Genomic DNA, 25,321 nt, shown 5'->3' with positions numbered 1-25,321 from the left:
AATACAAGAGATAGAGAGAGAATCATCAAATCTTAGTTATATTATTTGAATTAAAACTAGAGATATAAACCATATATTTATACCGTAGTTGGTCTAGAAAACAATAATAGCAAATGCCACTTATGTATCAACATTAAAATAAATTCAATTGTGCTAAATAGAAGTTCATAAATATCTTCAATTTAGAACAGTACACAACTTGAAAGTCATTAGAGGAAAAAAAAATATATAGAAATTTAAGTTGTCCTTCTGGTCCTCGTCTTTCGTCTAGGTTGCCACGACTTTAATCTTGATCTCCAACTGCCCTTTTAGAAACGAAAAGGGCGTTGCCTGCAAATCATCAAAATTAAATGAAAACATTAATTAATTTTTTTTTTAAAAAAAAATATCGAGATTAAGAATAAAACACTTGCGTATCCTCACCGCTCCAACGTAACATTGAAAATATGTGGATGAAACAAATGATGAGATGTACTTTAACTGTTCTAAATGTCTTTAAATACTTGTATATTAATATTTAAAACGGATAAAAATCATAATAATTATATTATAGCTTCTTGATATGTACATGTTTCCATATCTAATATAATCTAAATCTAAAAATCTAATAAGAATGCATGTAATAAGTGTGATCGAAGGTTCATATGCTTTATTTATGCTATTTTTTAAAAAAAAAAATAAAAATTATACATCACGGTATTAAAGTTGTACTATTCATTTTTTGAAACAAAAAATAAACATACTGATAACCATTAATTATATTTTTCATTATCTTTATCATATACATGCATTCACCATATTCTTTCTATCTATTTTTTTTTTTTTTGAAAGGAATATTCTTTCTATCTATTCTTTAATAACTATAATATTTGTTAAATATATGCGCCCATTATATTAGAATAATAAAATAAATAAAACATTATAAATAAGGATTGATAATTATGAATTTAATTTACATTTACATTTAAAATTAGTAAGGGCTAGTTAGTTATTTTTTTAAAAAAAAATATTAAATTTATGTAAATGATTTACAATATTATTTGACAAAAGGTTTTAATATTTTTAAATATAATAATCAAAATTTACTACTTTAATAAATTACAAGAGATAGTACTAATTTAACGTTTTAAATATTATTTATAACGTGATTATTATTTTAACCTTGATAACATATTTTCATACATGTACCTTACAATATTGTACTAATAATATATATGACGTTGTCAACTACTATGTAGTGTGATGGTACTTCTATTACCATTCTAAATGGATGGTCAAAGATTTAAACTCTAATGACATGTTTTGTTCACGGAGGTCAGAAATGAAATGACATTTCTTGGAATAGACTTATTTCATTGTTTGGTTCGTCACTTTGTCATGGGAATGCTATTCCTAGGAATGACATATTCCCTTTGCAATGAGAATAATCATTCCTAGGGGGGCATTGGTATTAGCTATTTCCATACTTATGGGAATAGCTTTTATATTACAAATACCAAAAATACCCATATATATATATATATATATATATATATATATATATATATATATATATATACACACACACACACACACACACACACACACACACACAAACATACACACACACACACACACATTTATATATTTCTTTCTTTACACCTAATTAAATTTATTTCATATTTCACCACCACCGTCACCGCTACTGCCGCCACCACCACCATCGCCACCGCCGCCACCACCACCGCCACCGCCACCACCACATATTTTTATAAGGGTATTTATGTCTTTTAAAACATATTTCATTTCTATTTGTTAAACCAACCAAACACTGTAATATAATTTATAAAGTCTATTTCTTCCGCGAACCAAACAATAGAATACAATTCATATTCTATTCCTTGCCTATTCCATTCCTTATGGAATAGCATTCCTATTACCCTAAAATTCATTCCGTGAACCAAACGTGCTATAATGGTGGAGATAATAATTCTTTGGACCGAAAAAATTTGAAAAAAAAAAAGCAAATTTAACCACCAAATCGGCTCAAACTCGATTTTTATAAACTTGACCGGTCCAATTCTAATTTCCAAACCTAGCACGAACATTGGCTAGAATGAATCATCTCAAGACAAGTTGATCCTCCACAAACTATAATCATCTCTACTTTTAACATATAAGATATAAAATCTACTAAAATTCTACTTTTAACATATAAGATATAAAATCTACTAAAATAAATAAATAATACGTACCTTATATAGCACGATGGATAATGGTATGGATAGTATGAATGGTGAGGGAGTGCCCCTCTTATAGGGAAGGCTTGGTGAGGGTGATAGCCATGGCCGCCTCCATTGCCAAGGTCATCGTGACCTTGGATATAGCCATATCTTGGATGTAGTCTTAGTTGAGGGTGTTTTAGGTTAGCCATTACTATTTTTGCATGTTTACCTTCTCTTGCTAATGCACTCAAGAGACGATTAGGGTCCACCTCCCCACAAATTTTTACCAAATTTTCCTCTGCATCAATGCTAATTGAATACACACCTAATAATTCACACATTATTGAAAATGAAGAAAAAAAAAGTATTAAATTCATTTCAATAACAAATATTTTTAATTAACGTCTCCTATCATTGGTTTTCATTTTTTTAATTTATATTTTTTAGTGTTCCGTTAAAGAGAAGAGTGCATAATACAAAGTTTAAAAGTAAAAATCTTACCCGCGACCGAACTTATAACTTCAATCATTTTGAATTTGCACGCATCACAATTAATATCCACTCTCAGAATACAACTCTGAAAACAAAAAAATATGTATTTGATTGTAAAATTTTACAATATTTCACGTATTTTCTTTTTTTTTTTTCTTTTTTTTTTTTTTAAAAAATATAGATATACAAGCTAGAAGTGTGGATTATTTAGAACATGTATGCAAAGTATAACATTTCTATTTAAAAATAAAAATAAAAATAGAGATCTCATTGACTTACGGCGTCAGCGTATGGCTCCATTGTTGAATGAGTGAACAGCTTAAGATCTCAAGAATGATTAATAGGAACTTCAACCCAATACGTATTCATTTTTCCCTCCAAAGAAGAAGAGATTTTATTTCCATAATTTTCATATTTTCCTTCCTTCACCTATATTTAATTTAGAAATATTTAGAATTTAAAGTCAAATTAGTACTCTTCTCTTCTTCTCCCAAATAATGCCCACTAAACCATTGAGTTAAGCCCGTGCGGGTGTCAAATTAGTACTCTGATGTTATAAGCAGTCATTATATCGTGGACCGCGGTGCATAATCGATTATGCACCGTGCATCAAAACGGCGCACTGTTAGTGTTAACGGAATGACACTACAGTGTATCTAAACCGACACTGTCTCACGTATTATTTTTATATTATCAAATGAAACTGCAGTTATATCGAAATGATATTGTAGTTGTGGTGAAATGAAACTGCAGTATATAAAAAATGAAATTGAATAACATTTCACATATTTGAGTGTATATTGTACAATGAAGCTGTAGTTATATTGAAATGATCATGTAGTTGTGTTTTAATGAAACTATAGTGTATATAAAATAAAATTAAATAACATTTTCACATATTTGATTGTATAAATATTGAATGAAACTATAATTATATCAAAATAAAACTATAGTTGTGTTGAACTGAAACTGCAGTGTATACAAAATGAAACTGAAGAACAGAGTTATTTTTTGCGAAATGATACGGAACAACGCGAAACAGATTTCATTTCTTTTCATTAAATAAAACGACATCGTTTTGATACGCGGTGCATAATTGATTATGCACCGCGCTGCACGATATAATTTGTCTGTTATAAGTGACTCTGTAACATAAGAATTATTTTAATAAAAGCCCAATATGAATTCGCAAAGGCCCATATTGTTTATAATATATATTTTCCCTACAGAGAGCTTTATAATAATAATATTTACAAATGGTGTATACTCTTTCGCATTTAGTTTATTCTGATTCTTACATATAAGTAGATATGATTGCAGTTCGATTCCGATTCTGAACTGCTAGTTTTATTTTTTAATATATTTTTATTTTTTAAATAGTTTAAATTCAATATTTAATTTTTTTTTTTTAGTTCAGAACCGGAACTGGTGATTCCGGTTTGCAATTTTAATTAATCAAAACCAAAATATTGGGTTCCGATTTTAATAAATTTGTATATTCAAAATAAATAATTACAACCATGTTTCTAATGAGATTTAGACACTTGATATCGACATGCTTGTAATTATTTATTTTAGGATTATTAATATAATATATTAGTGGTAAAAATAATTAATTTTAAATATTTATAAAACACTACTGGAAATTATGGAATTTCCGACCACCTGAAAGTGATCTTAAATCAAGTTAATACCAAAAAGTGATCGGAAATAGCAACAAAGATTTTTCCGGATACTAAAAGTGGTCGGAACAAGGCTTTCGACTTGATTTAAGATCACTTTTAGGTAGTCGGAAATTCCATAATTTCCACTAGTGAAATAATATGAGTTGGAATATAAATATCATAATGTGGCACAATGATGTCAATGTCACGTAAATTAAGTTAATGGTAATATTAACACCGTGAACTTTTTTTTTTTTGAATGCTACTAGCTCTATTACATAGTAGTATCTGTTCATATACTTTCTCAACCTATTGAAACACAAAGAGCTAATAATGCCTCCACTGAGGCTTGAACTCACAACCTTCCAAATGGAAGTCCAACCCGGGTACCATTGGACCACATAGTCCTGGTTAACACCGTGAACTATTGTACTTAGTTTCACCACTTTTTAAAGTAGATGGACTAAATTGAACAAAATAAAAGTACAAGAATTAAATTGAACAAAACACTATAGTACATGGACTTCAAAATTACTTTTAGGAAAAATTGTAAAAAATGCCCCTCTATAATATGTCAATTATCAATGTCACCCCTGAATTATGAGTGGTGTAAATGTTGCCCCTCAATTATCAAAACGGTGCACATATAGCCCCTCCCGTAACTGACATGTGGTTCCCGATTAGTGTACGACATCGTTAAGTCGGAGTAAACATGTAATTTAGTTGTTTTTTCCCTCCCTCGATTCGAAGTACCAGCGATGGACAATGGTGGGGGAACCACAGGTCCGTTACGGGAGGGGCTATATGTGCACCATTTTGATAATTGAGGGGCGACATTTACACCACTCATAATTCAGGGGTGACATTGATAATTGACATATTATAGAGGGGCATTTTTTACAATTCCCCCTTACTTTTAAGTGTATTTATTATGTGTTTCAAGTGATCATTCAATTCATTAACAAAAGGTAATGGCCCTGTTTGGTAAAATGGCTGTTAGCTGATAGCTGTTAGTTGTTAGCTGATTGTGTTAATTAGAGGGTTAGTTGATAACATTAGCTGATTGTAGAAAAGTGTTTGGTAAATTAGCTGTTAGTTGTTAGCTGTTTGGTATAATTTCTTTTCTCAAAAAGCTAATTGAAAAAGTTGCTTGAGGTAGCTTTTTCAATTTTAACCTTTTGGAGTTGCAAAAAGCTAATTAACCAAACATTTATATTGATATTTTAACTAAATCAAACAATTAATAGTGGTTAAATAAACCAAAATTGACCTATAGGCCAATTTTTTACCAAACAGGGCCAATGATAATTATATGCATGACTAGTCACACGCTAATAAATTTTATTTTAGGCTTTAGGGAAAGAACAATCAAACATTTTATTCCTCAAAAGTATTACATTTTGATGTATAAGTAATAAATATTTTATTCCTAATTTAATGTGTGTTTAGAAACCTGAAAAATGATTTCTGAAAATTATTTTCTAGGTTTTCAGTTTTGGCAGGAGGGGGGGGGGGGGGGGGTGAGGAATTAAAGTGAAAGGAAAATGACTTCCAGTCAAAGAGAAATTAGTTATGTTTTCTTGCAAAATAATTTCTCCTCTTTTTTTAGGGAAGTCCTTTTTCATATTCAGACTTGCGCAAAGCTAACGACCTTCTCCATAGCGACATTCTTCATCTTTGACTTTCTTCTTCGTCTCTCTTGCAGTTCACCGTAACCAAGGCCATCAGAGACAGTTTTCGGCTGTGGGAACAAAAATTCACAGCCGGAAACATGCAAAACCAATCTGATTTTTAGATCGGAAACCAGTCTTTGGCCACTGCTTTCTGAAGCTGGAAACCAGTGCTCTATTTTTGGCTTCTGAAATCATAGTTTTAATTTTTTTTTAAAATATAAATAACATTGATTTTTTGTTAGTATATTACTTTACTCATGGTAGGTCAACTAGTATTCTAGTATACTACATTTTTTGAGTTCGAATTTGGGTTGTATGTGTGGATTGCCTATGTGTGAAAATAGAATGGTCATGTTTGTTTTGAATAAAATGTGATCTAATTGTTTGTTGAAATAAATAATTTATTATATCTAAAATTGTTATTATATATTATGATTAATATTGTTATATTTTAAACATAACAATTAAAATGTTTAATGTTACAATCTTGGTATTTTTATTTTTTATTTTTTGAAAAATGAACCAATCACACCAATATAGTTTTCTGGAATGTAACCAAATACTAGGAAAACAATGTTATATGAAAAACGATCATTTTTCAGAAAACATTTTCCAGATTTTCAAACACACCCTTAATATTACATTTACTAGTATAAGTATTACATTTCATATTGACACGATCCATTTCACGAACAAGGATCCGTGAGACGCTCTCACACAAATTTTTACCTACAATTTATTAATGGCCTAAGTGAGATTGTTTGCCGTCTAAATTTGACTTCGTTTGTAATTAATTTTCTTATCGTATCCTATATATAATAAAGCTATATGGTCTTGTGAAAATTGAATGTTGCATTTAATTTTCACAAGACCATATGACTTTAAGGGGGCGTTTGGTTCACGGAATCTTGGATTACCCCAGGTAATAGGATTACCTCCAGGAAGGTAATGTGAGATGTTGGGAATGTAAGATTACCTTGTATGTTTGGTTTGGATGGTGTAATATAATATTACCTTGTTTGGTTCAAAGTTATATTTTAGGTTATATGGATCAATTTACAATAATGTCCTCAATTATATATATATATATATATATATATATATATATATATATATATATATATATATATATATATATATATATATATATATATATATATATATATATATATAATGTGTGTGTATTTATTTATATGTATAAATGTATATCAATGCTTTTTTTGAAAGTTACTGGCTCTATTACATTGTAGTATCAATGCTTAAATATTAAAAAAAAAATAAATATATAAATATACACATGTATATTTGATTATATAAACATATATTAATTTTATTATTATTATTATTATTATTATTATTATTATTATTATTATTATTATTATTATTATTATTATTATTATTATTATTATTATTATTATATAAGGATTAGTTAACAAGGGCAAAGTTGGAATAATTCAAGGTAATCTAAGATTACCTAAAAAAATGGGGGTAATCACATTACCTTGAAACATTACCGCCACGTTAGCTTTCGGGTAATATAACATTACCAGGTAATCTTATAACTTGAACCAAACAAGGTAATATAACATTACCAGACTCAGATTACCTAGGTAATCTAAGATGACCTGAACCAAACGCCCCCTAAGATGTGAAAGTCTTGTGAAAATTAAATGGGCTTTAAGATGTGAAAATTAAATGTTGCATTTAATTTTCACATCTTAAAGTAATTTTCACATCTTAAGAAACATGCATGCAACCCCAAAGTCCATAAGTTTGAAATTAATATATAGCATAGCTATGTGGCTTAATATTTAAGATTGTTGATGTGCATATTGAGGACTACGGAGACAAAGATGCGTTATTCGTGGATTCATCGGATACTATCCAACAACACTCTCCAACTTAATTTACGTGAAGTAGGCTTAGTAACATTAAGATTATATTCTCGAATTATTAGTTCTCATCTTTTATTGATTACACACTTAATTCGATAGTATTTGGAAGAAAAAAATCAATGTTCTAACTAAGATTGTGATTTTGGTCTTTAAAGGTCAATTGTATGTTGCTACATCTAGAGTTAGAAATCTCAAAGGTCTAAAAATTTTGATCCGTGGTGACTCTAAAATTGTAATTCAATTACTATTGTAGTTTACTAAGTTCTTAAAAATTTATAATATTAAATACTATGTACTAATTTTTAATATAGTTTAAGATTTGTAGTAATCACCCACTTTAAATATTATTTTAATTGTAAATATATTTATGTTCATAATTTTATCATAGGAATTCACACATAATAATTATTAAATAACAAAAATTTTATATATGAATAAACCTCATATAGTGTATATTTTTATAACATATTTTCCGTGCATCGCACGGGACAAATACTAGTTACTTTATATAACAACAATACATTGGTTATAATTTCTTTCTATTTAATTTCTACACCCTAGTATTTTCCACTTAAAATGAATAACTGTGCTCTTTGATTGTTCTTTCCCTAAAGCCTAAAATAAAATCTATTAGCGTGTAACTAGTCAAATTGAATTGAATGATTTTCTTTAGATCTTTATTTAAAAAGAAAAAAAAAAACTATAGTAATTTATAATGTTGAATTAAACACCTGCGCCGTTGAGCGTGACATTAAAGCGATCGACAAACATGCATTGCTTAGAGAGTTCTGTAATTCTCCGGGGGACCAGAAAAAGAAACTTTTTTTCAACAAACATGAAACCATCCCTTTTGTGACCTTAACTCCTCAAGAAAGTGATTGTTCTTTTGCTTTTTGATTTTTGACAATTGCCACACTTAGAGGACCACCATTCTTCCTTTGTTATTTATTAAAATACGAATTTTTCACGCACATTACGCAATTAATTTAATGCCCAATATTTGTATTTAAATAAATAATTTAAAATATATCATTGTAAGACTTATATAGGAGAAGTTCATTATAATTGACATTAAAATTAATGTTTAATTTGTACTTTTTAAAAAACATTTACCTAAATACTTATTGTAGTTGATATGGTATTAGGTAGTAGATACTACTTTTTGGTTGAAATTACTCTAAATTTTGTTAATTCACTTTTGGATAGGTTTGTCACTATCTTCGTCTTCATATATATTGCTTGTCCGTGTTTTTTTTTTTTTTTTTTTTTTTTTTTTTTTTTTTTTTTTTTTTTTGCTAATGTCTCATACGTTACTCATGCTAGTTTGCACACAAAAAAAAAAAAAAAAAAAAAAAAAAAAAAAGAAGAAATTTTGGTCTAATCAGTTTTGTTACATTACAGAAATAGATGCATGGAATTCATAAGGTGATTCCCGGCCTTATACAAAAAAAAAAAAAAAAAAAAGAAAAGAAATTTTGGTCTAATCAGTTTTGTTACATTACAGAAATAGATGCATGGAATTCATAAGGTGATTTCCGGCCTTATACTAGTATTTATAAAATTGATCCCGTCATTTTTAGACATTGATCATCTTAGATGGTCTGAGATGGATGGATCAAATTAGTCACTAGGCTACTTATCACGAGAAATCTAGTTCACTAGGGACAGATCCATAAATTTTTTTCAGTAGGGGAGCAAAAGATTAATACAAAAGAGATAGTTTGAAAAAAAAAAACTTGAAAGTATACCCACAAATATTGTTGTGTACCAAAAAAAAAAAAAATAGCCATAAATATTGTTGGATATGGTCGAAAAAATTAAAAAACATAAGGGCCCTGTTTGGTAAAATGACTGTTAGTTGTTAGCTGATTGTGTTAATTAGAGGATATAAATAGTTGATAACATTAGCTTATTGTAGAAAAGTGTTTGGTAAATTAGTTGTTAGCTAATAGCTGTTTGGTATAATTTCTTTTCTCAAAAAGCTAATTGAAAAAGTTGTTGGGATTAGCTTTTTAAATTTTAGCCTTTTGGAGTTGTAAAAAGCTAATTAAATAGACATTTATATTGATATTTTAACTAAATCAAACAATTAATAGTGGTCAAATAAGCCAAAATTGGCCTATAGGCTAATTTTTTACCAAACAGGGCCAAGAACTTTATAAAAAAAAATATTTATACCAAAATATGAAACATAATTAGTTTGATAAAATGATTAAAATAAAAAACACATTATAAATTATACATCTCACTATTAATATAAAAGAATGTTTGCACATATTATATTTTAAAGAATAAATTAAAAAAATATCACTATTAATATTTATTAAAAGGCCAAAAAGTTTAAAAATTCAATAAAAATTGAACCCTTAACCATTCTTTAATTATTTAATTAAAGTCATAACTTGCGATCCCACCTAACTCAACTTTTGGATATTTGTATATATGTATAATTTATTTATCTTGAATTATGTACTATATATATACATGTCTGAAAAGAGGCTTAGATAAAACATGCAGATAAATATCAGTTGTTGATCTGTCTAGATCAACGACTCTAAAAAAAAAAAGATAAAATTTACGCTTCTAATCTACTACATTTAATTTGCATTCTGTTCAAATCCTAAAGTGCTCAACAATGTGCATTGGAAGGCACAACATTGTGCACTGAAAGACACAAATTAAAATTGTGCACTAGAATGCACAAAAATGTTTATTCATCTTCACGAGATTATTAAACCAGTTTCTTGAACCCATCACTTTTCCACAGGATTATTAAACCTATCACTTTCCTTCCCTCTTTCACGGGACTTAGCAACGAGTATGTTGAACCTGTTAAACCAGCATGTTAATTACAATGTGCACTAAGAGCCACAACAATATACACTCAAACGCAAAAATAATACACCAAAAAAAAAAATAAAAAAAATATACACTTAGCAACGGGTCTGTTAAACCTGTTGAACAAGCCTGTTAAAAATATGCACGGGAAAGCACAACAATGTGCACTCAAATATAAAAATCAATGCACCCAAAGACATAAAATATGCAATTACATACAAAAATTATCAAATTTCTTAGTTTTTTTTTTTCTTTTGCTTATTAATACTAAGTAATTAGCATATAACTCTTACAATACTATGAATAAAAAATAATACTGTGAGAATGTTGATGTGGGCGAAGAACTATATAATAAGAAAAATTTTATGAGATATTATAACATGTTTTTGTAAGAAAATTATAAATTATAAACTATGGATTAACAAGTTACTTCTAATAAGAGTTTGAACCCATAACTACTGTCTAAAGTCAATATGACATTATATATATATATATATATATATATATATATATATATATATATATATATTCTTTGCGGCAAATTATACTGTGCATCAGGGCGCACAATGCATTGTGCGCTTTGGTCAAAACGATGTCGTTTTGATCATGTTTTTTTTAGAAATCTTATTTCCCATTTTTACTGTTAAATTAAAAAAAATAAAAATAAAAATCTATGTTTCGAATGTACATAAACTCATAACAAAAAAACATAAACTCATAACAAAATATACATAATCTAACATAATACATAATACACATAAACTCATAACAGAAAATACATAATCTAACATAATACATAATACACATAAACTCATAACAGAATACACATAAATTCTTAACATAATATACATAAAATCTGAACAATAAAAACAACGTTATTTTGGTTAGGATGCACAATGCATTGTGCGCCCTTGTGCACGGTATAATGACTGATTCTTTGCACGTAGTGGTGCAGCAGAAATGGGCCGCACCTCCGCCGGGCGCCGCCAACCACGACCTGTAAGTTGGATGGTCATATAGTGATATAGATACATATGAACGTGTTTATCATTTTCTACGTCCTACCTGCAAGCCACTTTCTTCTTAACTTACTCCCTGCCTCCCTGGCCTGCTTTCAGACTCAGGCCCCAACTCAAACAATAATCAATCAAGTGATGTCAAGGATTTTTTTTTTTTAATTTTTTTTTGAAAAAAAAAACATAAATTAAATAAACCTAAAATACATTAAGGATTGTATTGGCTTTTATAGACTATTATTAATCAATGAACTTCAAATATTCAATTCAAACTTTTAGAGAGGCTTTAAAAGTTGATCGGTATTTGATTAAGATTTTTAAAAAGTCTTTACACCCAAAGTTGTCCTTTGACTATAGTGAAAATTCTAAATTATCAATTTTACTCCTCATTTTAATACTCACTTAACATCAAAATTAACGGAGGATCATTTTGACTTAAAATTCAATCGTCGGAAGACCACTTTGAGTGCAATTAAAAGTCAAAGAACTAATTTGAGAAAATGCCATTGTCGGAGGACCATTTTAAGAATTAACTCTTTAAATTAATAATATATTATTTTTTTCACTAATATAAATAATTAAAATTCATCCCTCAAACATAGTAAGTTTGTTAAAATTTATCATTTAAAAAGTGTTTTAAAAATGTATTCACACTCAAGCATAGCCATTAGCCAGTTTGAGTATAGTACAAATTCTCAAATTAATGATCAACAGGCAACGCATCTGACTTGTTATATTCAGAGAATTAGTTTGGGGCCCCACCCAGTGACCCAATCCCAGTCGGCCACTAGTTTTGTCTAATACTATCTGTATTAAATTTTTTGGTATCATATATACCTATGTATTTTAAGTGTATTTTATACTTTATAAGGTTATTATATTATTAATTAATAAAATATATGATTTAATTTCATCATATATACAATACCATTATGTAAAATATCATAACAATTTCTAAAATTGCAAAGGTCAATTATCCTTTACAGTACAATACATTTGGTTCACAAAATAAATTTTAAAAGATTAAGAATCATATTCCATCCATAACGGAATAAGCAAGTAATATAATAAAATCTCTCCAGTTTACTTTAAAAAAAAAAAAAAAAAAAAAAAAAAACACGGCTAGGGTTGAATTTGCCTCCAACTAAACCTATTCTTACATCTATAATCGCTCTCTCCTTAATTAATCTAACCCCTTGGCAGACACTATAATTTTGCCAACAAACATAATTAAATGAAAAAAAATGGTAAATTACATAAAGTATATTTTGTAGTATAAATTACTTAACTGGTAAGTAGTTATTATGTTATGGTAAAATTTGAAGAGGGTAGGACTTAAGAGCAGACATAAAGTAAAAATTGTGATTTGATGAGATACTGGTTTGTTGTAGTCTTTTGATTTGTGCTTTTGTTATTATAATGATGTATGTATAGTAGGTCGTCGTATGGACCATGTGGTAAGCTTCCCTTCACGCGACAAGTCCGCTGATTGGGGGAGGCCATTCAATTCTTAACCCGCATGGAGAGCTCAATTGATCACATAAATAAAAGTTGAAAATAATAACTCGAGATTGAATCTCACCAACCAACGAAAATATAGAAGCAACATCTCAAAGTGAGAAGTTACTTCCATAATTTACATTCTCCCGAGATTACTTTCATAATTTACATTCTCCTGAATACTCTGTCAAATCGGGACGTGGAGACCTTTTGAATCAGAGATTCAACATTTTAGGAACAATCATTCCCAATTCTTCTTCAACACTCCATATATATCACCATACCCATAGTTCAATTCAATTATAAAACAGGGCAAATTTCAGAAACTTTTATTAGAGCTAATGTTTTTTTTTTTTTTAATTAATCACTATTTTTATTAAAGAAAAAATATATATTTATAATTATATAGCATTCAGTGTAATAATAAAAAATAAAACTATTTTCAAATAAATATTTTCAACTGAAATATATTAATTTAAGTATTTTCATTAGTCCATACATTATAATTAAAAATAGAATAATTAAATAGAATTATTAATATTTATTAATATTATTAGTTAAACTGTTAAATACGTCTATGTGATTAGTATATCTATTTTATTTACATTTATTTATTGTATATAATTTATATTATATATATATATATATATATATATATATATATATATATATATATATATATATATATATATATATATAAACATTATTAATATATCCTCTAAAGCCATGCCCTTACTTTTTCATTTAGGTTAAGTAGCTTACACCAACCAGCAACTTACTTTAAGCTAAGTAATACGAATTAAAAAAAAAATGGTCAATCATAATTTTAATTTGTATATATTGTACAATTGACTAAAGATGCATTATATTTTTATGGAAAATGGTCAAATAAGCCTTCAAACTTTTCTTATAAATTCAATTAAGTCCTAAACATTACAAAGTTACAATTAGACCCATAAACATGTCATTTCGGTGCTTTGAAACCCATCAACCAGTTAATGACATGTTATTGCAGGTCACTAAAATTTCGGCGACCTTCTAACCCACTCTGGAGACATTCCGATAACTCCGGCGAATTTTCAATCAACTTGGCCAAAATTTCTCCGGCATGTGACTTTTTGCTCACTTCTCCACGTTTTTCTTCAATTTTTGGCAAAGTTGATCGAAAATTCGCCAGAGTGAATCAGAATGTCGCCGGTAGTAGGTCGCCGGAATTTTAGTGACCTGCAATAGCAGGTCATATCATTAAGTGATTGTTGGGCTTCAATGCATCAAAATGACATATTTATGGGTCTAATTACAACTTTGTAATATTTAGGGGTTTAATGAATTTTATAGATAAAATTTGAGAACGTATTTGACTATTTTTCCTATTTTAGTGTAATTTTTAAAATTAATAAATACAAGTTACCATTAATGCGAAGGGCGATTATTGACATTTCACTAAGGAAAATGATGTTTTTTTTCTAAATTTTTTCCCTAATATAGTAACATTTCACCCCATGATGTGGCTTAAAATCATTGGTGTCCATGACTTGTGTAACTCCACCTATAATTAAAAAGAAAGTTAATTGTGCAATTAAAAAATGTCATCTAAAAAGGGGAAGATTGGAGGGTGGATTGCACTAGTCTTTGTCTAATTAAGTACGGAATACTATATATATATATATATATATATATATATATATATATATATATATATATATGGTCCAGATCAGGTGAGGACCTAATCTTAGGTGAGGACGTGAGGACTAATCTAGAGCATTAAATCATAATGATGTATGATTGAGATTAAAAGAAACAAATCACACGGATTAAGAAAACAAATCCCTTTAAAATATTAAAATATATAAATTTAGGGTAAATCAGTCTTATTAAAAGATGTGCATTCCTATACTGAGTGTTGTGCATCAATAAGTTCATTGTTGTGCATTCAAACCCCGCCAAAAAATCATACAGTGAACATCCAATGTTCTACGATGCATTGAACTATGTGCTATAATGCACAACTCCCTAGCCTATAGTACACAACTTACAACACTAGGTTGCACAATCAGCACACACGAATGCACAATCGTACTACCCAGGCATTTATACATAATACATATACACGACAATCCAAATATAGACAATATTATACTCAAAAGAACAAGCGAAAAAAATAAAAAATACTGATTAGTTTGCATGGGTGAACACTCAATCAATGATGAAGAAATCGCGGCTCCAAATTGCAACGGAGATGATCCAAGAAAATAGGAAACCAATTTGGCCAAGGATTATACATGCGTTCACACTTTAAAAAATAGAAAAAGACACTATTATCCCACTTTAACAAAAAAGATCAATCCATGTCATCTCAAGAACTCAAATCTGGACCATCCAAATAAAAAAACAAACGCACAAGATTAGTCCTCACGTCCTCACCTAAGATTAGGTCCTCACATGATCCGGATTCTATATATATATATATATATATATATATATATATATATATATATATATATATATATATATATATATATATATATATAGTCAAGTTTCTATGAGAATAGGGCTTTCCGTGTATGCGATCAGTACGATTTACACCATTAGGTATGTATAAATGTACCACACAATGTTTGAAAATACACAATTATGTGTGGTGCATTTTGTGACATTTAATTCTGGTGCATTTTTTAACACTGTGTGGTGTATTTATGCATACCTAATGTGTAAACCTCACCGACCACATGAGAAGCCATGTTCTCATTTGAACCAAAATCTATATATATATATATATATATATATATATATATATATATATATATATATATATATATATATATATATAGGCTTCGAATCCGGTGCAACCCCTATGATACATGAAATCATGAGATCTCATGATATCCATTGATTCATTTTCCATGAATGGTTGAGATTATAAGAGATTCTTAAAGTAATTAAGGATAGATTGAAATCAAAAGGATTAAATAGTAATTGTAGTTATTTGTTTAATTATGGATATAATTGAATTAGAATCCGGGTTTAATGGTACCCGGGTTGGACTTCCATTTGGAAGATTATGAGTTCGAGCCTCAGTGGAGGTGTTATTGGTTCTTTGTGTTTTAGTAGGTTGAGAAAGTATATGAACAGATACTACAATGTAATAAAGCCAGTAGCATTCAAAAAAAAAAGAATTGGAAGGGTGAAAAGCTAGTTTTGCTGGCTGGTGCGTATACGAACATGAGTATGTGCATATGTTGAGGATATTCATGTGTTTTATTTTTTCTTTGGGTTTGTTTGGTTGGGTGACCTAAATGTGATGGGATGTGTGTGTGTGTGTGTTACAAATATTTGAAAGTGTGAAACGACAAACACTGGGAAAAAATTGGTAGTTGAGTTTAGAGTTTCTTGCTGGCGGGTGCGTATACGAACATGAGTATGTGCATAGCGTGTGCATATGTTGAGGATATTGTTTTTTTTTTTTTTTTTTTTTTTGGTTTGTTTGGTTGGACGACCTAAATGTAATGGGATGTGTGTGTGTGTGGTACAGATGTTTAAAAGTGTGAAACGACACAGACTGGGAAAAAAATGGTAGTTCAGTCTAGTGCGTCTTGCTGGCGGGTGCGTATACGAACATGAGTATGTGCATTGCGTGTGCATATGTTGAGGTTATTGGTTTTTTTTTTTTTTTTTTTGGGGGGGGGGGGGGGGGGGGGGGGGGTTGTTTGGTTGGACAACCTAAATGTAATGGGATGTGTATGTGTGCGTGTGGTACAGATATTTGACAATGTGAAACGACACAGACTGGGAAAAAAATGATAGTTGTTGGTTGTTTGTGTGCTTCTGTTAATAAAATAGAGGCCTGACCGCGGTTGCTTTTAAACGTGTGCAATCAGCGCATATGGGGAATAAACCAAAATACAAAATTACCCCTTCTTACCTAAATAATCAGCGCACATGGGGAATAAACCAACACCATCCGAGCCCTTGATTAAAAGAAATCAACGACCGGGGAGTGTGCTCACGAGCTCGGCTGATTGGGGGGTGTGCACCGGATTCAAAATCTATGTATATATATATATATATATATATATATATATATATATATATATATATATATATATATATAGTTTCCTATTAATACGGAAGTACTTGAGTATAACAAAATAATAATGTTGTAGCATGAGTTATATTCCCCACCTAGGATGGATGGAGCAGCAGGTTAACCCTAGTTAGTACATTAACTTTTCCTAGCTAAAGCTTACAAAAATGAGATAATGCATGTGTTGAATTAATCCTTATTCTTATCAGGATCCATTAATTTCTTTTAATAAGTTATTGACTCTATTTTTTGTTTACATTATATTTTAAACCAAAATGTTGACACAAATTTGATTAAAAATATGCATGTGTATATATATAGGGCAACGTTTAGGTTAGAACATGCTTTCAAGTAAAAATTGATTAGTGATGTAATTCATTCATTTTGGTAGATTAATGGTTGATGGTTGCTGAAAAATAAGATGAAAAGAGGTGTAGGTTAATTTTATAAATATTGCAAACTTAAAAGTTTACAATGATTATTATTGGATGATATAATGCTATCATGCATCATAATGCATAATATGATCATTGAGGATGAACGTGATGAGCAAGCAAATATACAAATTTGGAGAGAAGCACCACCTCCTGATGTTGATATGGGTAGAGTAGAGTCGAGTATTCTGTTTGAAGATTTTCTTGCTCGACATATATAGGCAAATCAAAAATAAAGAAGCGCATTGTGATGCATTGATTGAGCATATGTGGGAACAATATGGTAATTCTCAAAATTAAATGTAATGGATGTTCTATGATATATTATTATGGAATAAAATAATATTTCCATTATAATTATATTTTATATTAAAATATTTAAAGTTATAATACAAAGTCTTTATTATTTTATTGAAGAAATAAAATTTTATGCAGAATTTTGTGTAATTGGTTGAAGATGAAAAAAATGTACTGTAATAATATGTTTGAAATATTCCTTTTGGTGTAAAATTTGGCGCATAGGGTTGGGATGCTCTTACACCATATTTGGTGTAATACTATTCATTTACACCATTTTGATGTAGAATTTGGTGTATTCCTTAGCTTGGAAAAAGGTTGCACCAATTTTTTACAACAAATGGTGTTTTGGTGCTTCTTTAGATGAGATAATTGATTATCGATTCAATTCCAAAAGGATAGGAATTACAATACTAATAGCTAAACAACTCTGCGTAAACAAGTCCTATCTAATAGGAAAGCCACAGAAGACTAAGCCTATTACAAAGATACTAATAGCTAAACAACTCTGCGTAAACAAGTCCTATCTAATAGGAAAGCCACAGAAGACTAAGCCTATTACAAAGACTAATACAGCAACATATAAAACGTGACAAATAATAATATGGCTAACACACCCCCTCAAGCTCAAGGTTGGTAGGCAACGACATTGAGCTTGTCCCGAAGAGCTTAAAAACGCGGCCCTGGCAGCGGTTTGGTGAAAATATCTGCGAGCTGGTCTTTAGTCAACACAAAATGAACCAGCATGTCCCCAGAAGCCACCTTGTCCCGAATGAAGTGGAAATCAATTTCCACATGTTTAGTTCCGGTGTGAAAGACTGGATTCACACACAAGTAAGTTGGACCTAAATTGTCACACCATAGAGTGGGTGGGTCACCGGTGTGAAGTCCAAGTTCCCTGAGCAACGAGACAACCCACGTTACCTCTGCAGCCACATCTGCGAGAGCTTTGTACTCGGCTTCAGTAGACGACCGAGCAACTGTACGCTGTTTCCTGGAAAGCCATGAGATCAGATTTTTCCCTAAGAACACTGCATAGCCACCAGTGCTCTTCCTATCAAGCGGACACCCTGCCCAGTCAGAGTCAGAAAAGGCATGAATAACAGCGGAGTATGAGACTGTGATGTGGAGACCGTAATCTAGAATACCCTTAATGTATCGTAGCACCCTTTTGACCAAGGCCCAATGATCAGTAGTCGGAGAGTGCATGAACTGACATAGGCGATTCACAGAATATGAGAGATCCGGCCTCGTGATAGTTAAATACTGCAGAGCCCCAACGACACGACGATATTGTGTCGGGTTGTCATGCGGGGTGGTAGTAGTTGATACTGGCTGAGTCACTGCAGCCGGCATAGCTAAAGGCTTGCAGTCCGTCATACCCGCCCGAGTTAAAATGTCATTCATATACCTGCGTTGAGACAACATGAGGCCATCGTCGATCTTTATAGTTTCAATGCCGAGGAAGAACCCGGGCGCGCTAAGGTCTCGTATCTTGAAAGTTGTGAACAAACGCTTAAGTAGAGAGGTAATGAGCGTGGGATCATTGCCCATCATAATAATGTCGTTGACGTATACGAGTAAGTATACTCGAGAGGTATCGGTTGAGTAATGAAAGAGAGACACGTCTGTCTTTGAGGACGAAAAACCTGTAGAGAGCAAATAATCATGCAGTCTTTTGAACCACGCCCGAGGGGCTTGCTTGAGTCCATATAAAGACCGTTGTAGATGACACACATGATCAGGGTGATTTGGGTCTTCATACCCTGGCGGCTGTTTCATATACACTGTCTCTGCTAGGTGCCCATTTAAGAAGGCATTATGGACGTCGAGTTGCCTCAGAGTCCAGTTATGTGAGATGGCCTAGAGAAAAAAGCAGCCTGACTGTATTCGGTTTGACTACATGACAAAACGTATCAAAGAAGTCTTCGCCTGCCACATGATTGAACCCCTTCGCCGGTCCGCTTAGTGCGAAACACCCATTTACACCCAATAATATTCATGTCGGGACTAGGAGGGACGAGAGTCCAAGTATTATTATGTAATAACGCATTGAATTCCTGGTCCATAGCGTCACGCCACTCTGGATGCCCAACCGCCTGTGAATAACAGGTGGGATCAGTGGTTGTAGTGAGAGCTTGAAATTCTTCACCAGTACCCCGAGTCATATGCCGTAGCCTCATTACATGACCTCGATCTCGAGGCTCGGTTCTTGCGACCCGCTTTCTGCTAGTGATGGCCCGAAAAGGGCCCTCAATGGTTAAGGGGGCGGGCTCTTGCGCCAAGGGAGTGGGACTCGGAGACCTCTGCAGACCAGAGTCAATGACGGCCATGGACCCAGTTTGTGTTACAACCGGGCTAGACGCCCAAGGTAAGGCAGGTAAAAGAGATGTAGTTTTGTCCTGTGCCACCAAGTCTGAAAAGGAAAAACAGTTTCGTCAAAGCGTGACGACAGATATAGACTTTCCCACTCGTTAGGTCCATGCATCTATAACCCCTAAAGGATGAGGGATACCCTAAGAAGACACAGGGTGCCGAGCGATAACCCATCTTGTGCCGGTTATATGGCCTAAGATAAGGATAGCACCGACACCCGAAGACTCGAAGAAAAGTGTATGGTGGTGTGGTTTTATAGAGACGGCTATATGGACTATCATAGTTTAGGACTGTAGTGGGTAAGTAATTGATTAAGTTTGTGGCTGTCTCAAAAGCATAGTCCCAGTATTTTTGTGGAACACAGCCTTCGGCTAGCATGGCTAGCCCTGTTTCAACTATGTGTCGGTTTTTGCGTTCAACGCGGCCATTTTGTTCGTGCGTGTACGCACATGACTGGCGATGAACAATGCCCAACTTTTCGAACACATGATGTAACTTGCGGTATTCCCCGCCCAAATCAGACTGAACAGACTTGATAGAACGCGAAAACTGGTGTTCTACCATGACCCGAAACGACTCGAAACATTTGTATATATCAGATTTTACCCATAAGGGATAAAACCACGAAAAACGAGAATAATCATCTACAAAAAGCAGAAAATAACGAAATCCACTAGTAGAGATTACAGGTGCCGGACCCCATATGTCCGTGAAAATTAAATCTAACACATTTTCACTAGATGATGAAACTCTATTTATGGGAAATCTAGAGGATTTGCCTAGTTGCCGCCGACTTGGTATTATTTGGTGAAACTGGACACAACTTTAGGACTTGATTCTGGACGAGTGCATGGGGATGACCCAACCTGCGATGCCAGACAACTGGAGTGGTACGGGATGTGAGAAACGCAAAATGAGATTGAGAAACGGGAAGCTTGTACAACCCGCCCACCGTAGGACCTCTAAGCAGAACCGCCCGAGTGACCGAATCCTTCACAACTAAAAAATCTTTGTGAAATTCAAAGAAAACATGATTATCATTCGTTAAACGATAAACAGATAATAATGGGACTGAAAGCTGGGGAACATATAACACATTTGACAGATTTAGTATTTTAGACACAGACGATATAGAAGCATGACCAACTCGTGAGATCGTCAAACCTGCGCCATTACCAACACGCAGGACATCACCACCACTATATTCATCAAACTGCGACATCATGGATGCATCGGGTGTAACATGCGCCGTGGCCCCCGTGTCCGGGAACCATCCCGAGGCGGGGGAACCTGCCGCCATGTCATCGCCGGGAACAGCCAGGTTGGCCTGTGCTGCGGGTTGCGGAGCGTATCGCTTGAAGCAGTAAAGGGTTGTATGCCCTTGCGCCCGACATATCTGACATCAAGGGGGTCCGCCTCTGCCGTTGCGACCACGACCACAACCACAACCACCTCTGCCGCGACTCGGATTGCCGGAGTTGTCGCGGCCTGAATTCTGTCCGCCTGTGTTGCCGCGACCTCCAGTGCGGGCGCGACCTGCATAGAACGCGGCTAGGCTAGCATGATCAGGAGTCGCCGGATAGTCCTCGGCATGAAAGAACTCCTGCGCTCGGAGGTAATCTGCAATCTGGGGAATGGTGACTGGAGTGTCGGCTGCTGTCAAGGAGGAGGCCATGGCACGATACTCCTGGCGCAACCCCCGGAGAACGAACATATTCTGTTCGTCAAGGGAAATCGGGCGACCGGCGTGCGCAAGATCTTCAACCAGTAACTGAGCACGTCCGAGGTACTCTGTCGTGCTACTGCCACCCTGCCGGAGAGCGTGAAACTGACCGAGAAGGCCGAGACACCTCGCACGAGTGGAACTGGCTAGAGCGGTGTTGATGGAATCCCAGACCGCCTTGGACGTGGATTGTCCGACCGCAAAGTGCATCACCTCATCCGAAAGGGATGAGATGAGGAGCGACAGCAACGTTTGTTCCTGCTTAATCCAGGCCCTGTAAGCCGGATTGGGAACCGAGGTGGTGGCTGACGTTGTGGACTCGCTGGTCGCCGGTGAGGCGTCAATCATCGCCGGAGGGCACGGGAATTCTCCATCAACGTATCCCATGAGCTCCTGGCCACGAAAGAAAGGGACTAGTTGGGTTCTCCATAACAGAAAATTCCGATATGTCAATTTTATCGAAACAAAGTGGTGTGCACTGTTTAGAGAGTTTGGGCTTGTTGCCGGAGATGGAGTCCCGTCGGCAGAAATTGTGCGCTCGGAGGAGGCTGACATGGTGGTGATTAACCGGTGATTTTGGGAGAGGAGGGAATCAGAAGTGGTGGTAGAGAGAGAGAGAGAGAGAAACAACCTGGTCTAACTGATACCAGATGAGATAATTGATTATCGATTCAATTCCAAAAGGATAGGAATTACAATACTAATAACTAAACAGCTCTGCGTAAACAAGTCCTATCTAATAGGAAAGCCACAGAAGACTAAGCCTATTACAAAGACTAATACAGCAACATATAAAACGTGACAAATAATAATATGGCTAACACTTTGGAGATGGTCAATAAGGAATTAAACAGTTGAAATGTTGTTTAATAATGGGAAGAGACATATGAATGACTTAAGGTGGCCTGGTGGGATTATATTTACCAAAACATATACAGATATCATCAAATCAGTACATATATTCTAAAACATCTTATCTTATGATTGATCTGATCTGCAACACATACAAAAACATTGATATCATCTTAGTTAATTAGCTTTAAAAAAAAAAAAACATTGATATGATCTAAAAACCCAAGGTGGAGGATGGGCGGGGTACGAAGTTGAACTTAAAGCTAAGGTCGGTCTCATGGAGAAAAATCCAAAAGAGGGATGAACCCGCCAAGATTTCCTTGCATCTGAAATCTGCCACACCCATCTCATCTACTTGCTCACCTTCTGACAATGTTTCCTACTCACTTTTATTTCTATTCATTTATTATCTATTCATCACATGCATTCATTTCTTTTTTCAAATGTATTATCCTTTATTAATTTACCCCCACCCCCCAGTAATTAATTTTTCGCTGCTCCACTGCACCAATGTTACCTACTTATAAGCCACCACAAGAATCTCGCCATGCCTACACGGACTTAGTTCATTAGTTCAGTAAGCAGTATTTGAAAGAAGAGATCAATCAAGGTTCGAACCTCGACAGCGACAGTGTGAGGAGCCATTGAGTCTGTGATTTACATCCTCGTAAATGTTCTGGGGGCGTTTCTTGGAAGAAACGATTGAGAGGGCGTTTGATTGGGAGGAGAGAATTAGGAGGAAAAGAATTGTAATTCCGTGAAAAAAGAATAAAGTGTGAATAATAATAATAAGTTTTTTTTTCTATTTTTTCTTTTCAAAGCTGCTGCCGAATTGAAATTTCCATAGCGGTGTATGGATTCCAATCCCACAAAAGGGAAGAAATTGCAATTCCTTCCAACTAAATAAAAAATAATTTCTCATGCCAAAGAATTACATTGTAGAAGATTTACAATTACACTCTATCAAATGCTTTGGAGTGAATCAATCATAATTTTCGTACTTAAAATACCATAGGTTTGATTCTTATCAACGTCTTTACGATCGAGCCACTCATACAGAATTTTCACAATGGGTCTGTCATCATTAAAAAAAAAAAAATCTCTATTTTATTTTTAAAATATATTTAATACAAGACTTCACTTAATAAATAATTACGGAGTATTAAATTACATTAAATGATTTCTTATTCATTACTTAAAGCTAACGTATTTAAGAGGGAAAAGACAGAATTGTGTGACCTACACCTAGTTAATATCATTGTATATATATAAAGGTCGATTTGCCATCATTGTAGTTGTAGAGCATTAAAATATGCATTTTAGTTAACACATGTACTCAGTTTATTAATTAGCTATATAAGAATATGTGCATATGTTTTTATTGATACATAAATCAACCCAAAAACATGAAATTTTATTTAATAATATGATAATGTGCTTAATTTTAAGATTGTGTTTGCCGACAATGTATGGGGAAATAATAGAATCTAACATCACAAAATTATATAAATTATTTGTCCTATATGTGTGTAATCTAGGCATCTAGTTAGGCAGCCATGGCCATAGCCCATATCCCATAGGATGATTTTTCCTAACAACCACTTAATTGCCATCCATGTCCTTCATTATTATCAAACTTTGTCTGCCCATTTTTGTATATGCATATATACCAGGACTATGTGGTCTAATGGTACCCGGATTGAACTTTCATTTGAAGATTATAAGTTCGAGTCTCAGTGGAGGTGTTATTGGTTCTTTGTGTTTCAATAGGTTGAGAAAGTATATGAACAGATACTACAATGTAATAGAGCCAGTAGCTTTCAGAAAAAGTAAGAATATATATATATATTTTTTATAAATAAAAAATAGTAACAATTTTATTTTTTAAAAAAATATTGTGAAATTATTTTATGCATTTTAATTAAAAAAATATTAAATATCTTACTCATTTTATAAAATATGCAAGTAAAACTATTATTATCCGGTAATAACTATGTAAATCTTGTGAGGGGGGAAAGGAAATTTCCAAAGAAATACGGAGTAATAAATGAGAATGAAGATAAATTGAGAACATTAGACAATGCAAATTCGAATCCAAAGACGCATGTGGGGGCCATCTCTCCGCGGTAGAACCGTACAACTGTAGAAGTGGAGCCCATTTTCCAAACTACAACCAAAAAATAATAAAATAAAAAACAACCGAGGGCTCAGCTCCGATGACTCTTCATGAAGGTTATATGATTGAATTTCTGTTTTATTGAGTCTTTAAATTG

The 25,321-nt window shown here is 32.8% G+C and overlaps 3 protein-coding genes across 3 annotated transcripts; all 3 read right to left on the bottom strand.

Moving 5' to 3' along the window:
- Nucleotides 1-2,061: 2,061 nt before the first annotated feature.
- On the bottom strand, nucleotides 2,062-3,015 carry LOC109153142 (heavy metal-associated isoprenylated plant protein 32-like). Its single transcript, XM_019300941.1, has 4 exons — nucleotides 2,976-3,015; nucleotides 2,706-2,781; nucleotides 2,235-2,529; nucleotides 2,062-2,074 (listed from the first exon to the last, which is right to left on the bottom strand). Exons 1-4 carry the CDS (start codon nucleotides 2,994-2,996, stop codon nucleotides 2,062-2,064), a joined length of 405 nt encoding a protein of 134 aa, XP_019156486.1. The 5' UTR covers nucleotides 2,997-3,015.
- Nucleotides 3,016-18,766: 15,751 nt separating this feature from the next.
- LOC109153138 (uncharacterized mitochondrial protein AtMg00810-like) lies at nucleotides 18,767-19,879 on the bottom strand. Its single transcript, XM_019300929.1, has one exon. The coding sequence runs from the start codon at nucleotides 19,877-19,879 to the stop codon at nucleotides 18,767-18,769; it is 1,113 nt and encodes a 370-aa protein (XP_019156474.1).
- A 1,996-nt stretch (nucleotides 19,880-21,875) lies between these two features.
- LOC109153120 lies at nucleotides 21,876-22,751 on the bottom strand. Its single transcript, XM_019300906.1, has one exon. It carries the CDS (start codon nucleotides 22,749-22,751, stop codon nucleotides 21,876-21,878), a length of 876 nt encoding a protein of 291 aa, XP_019156451.1.
- Nucleotides 22,752-25,321: the final 2,570 nt, after the last annotated feature.

This window comes from Ipomoea nil, unplaced genomic scaffold, assembly GCF_001879475.1.
Source record: "Ipomoea nil cultivar Tokyo-kokei standard unplaced genomic scaffold, Asagao_1.1 scaffold0268, whole genome shotgun sequence".
Taxonomy (NCBI): Eukaryota; Viridiplantae; Streptophyta; class Magnoliopsida; order Solanales; family Convolvulaceae; genus Ipomoea; species Ipomoea nil.
The sequence above is the reverse complement of the archived record's forward strand: the minus strand, read 5'-3'. Positions and strand labels throughout refer to the sequence as shown.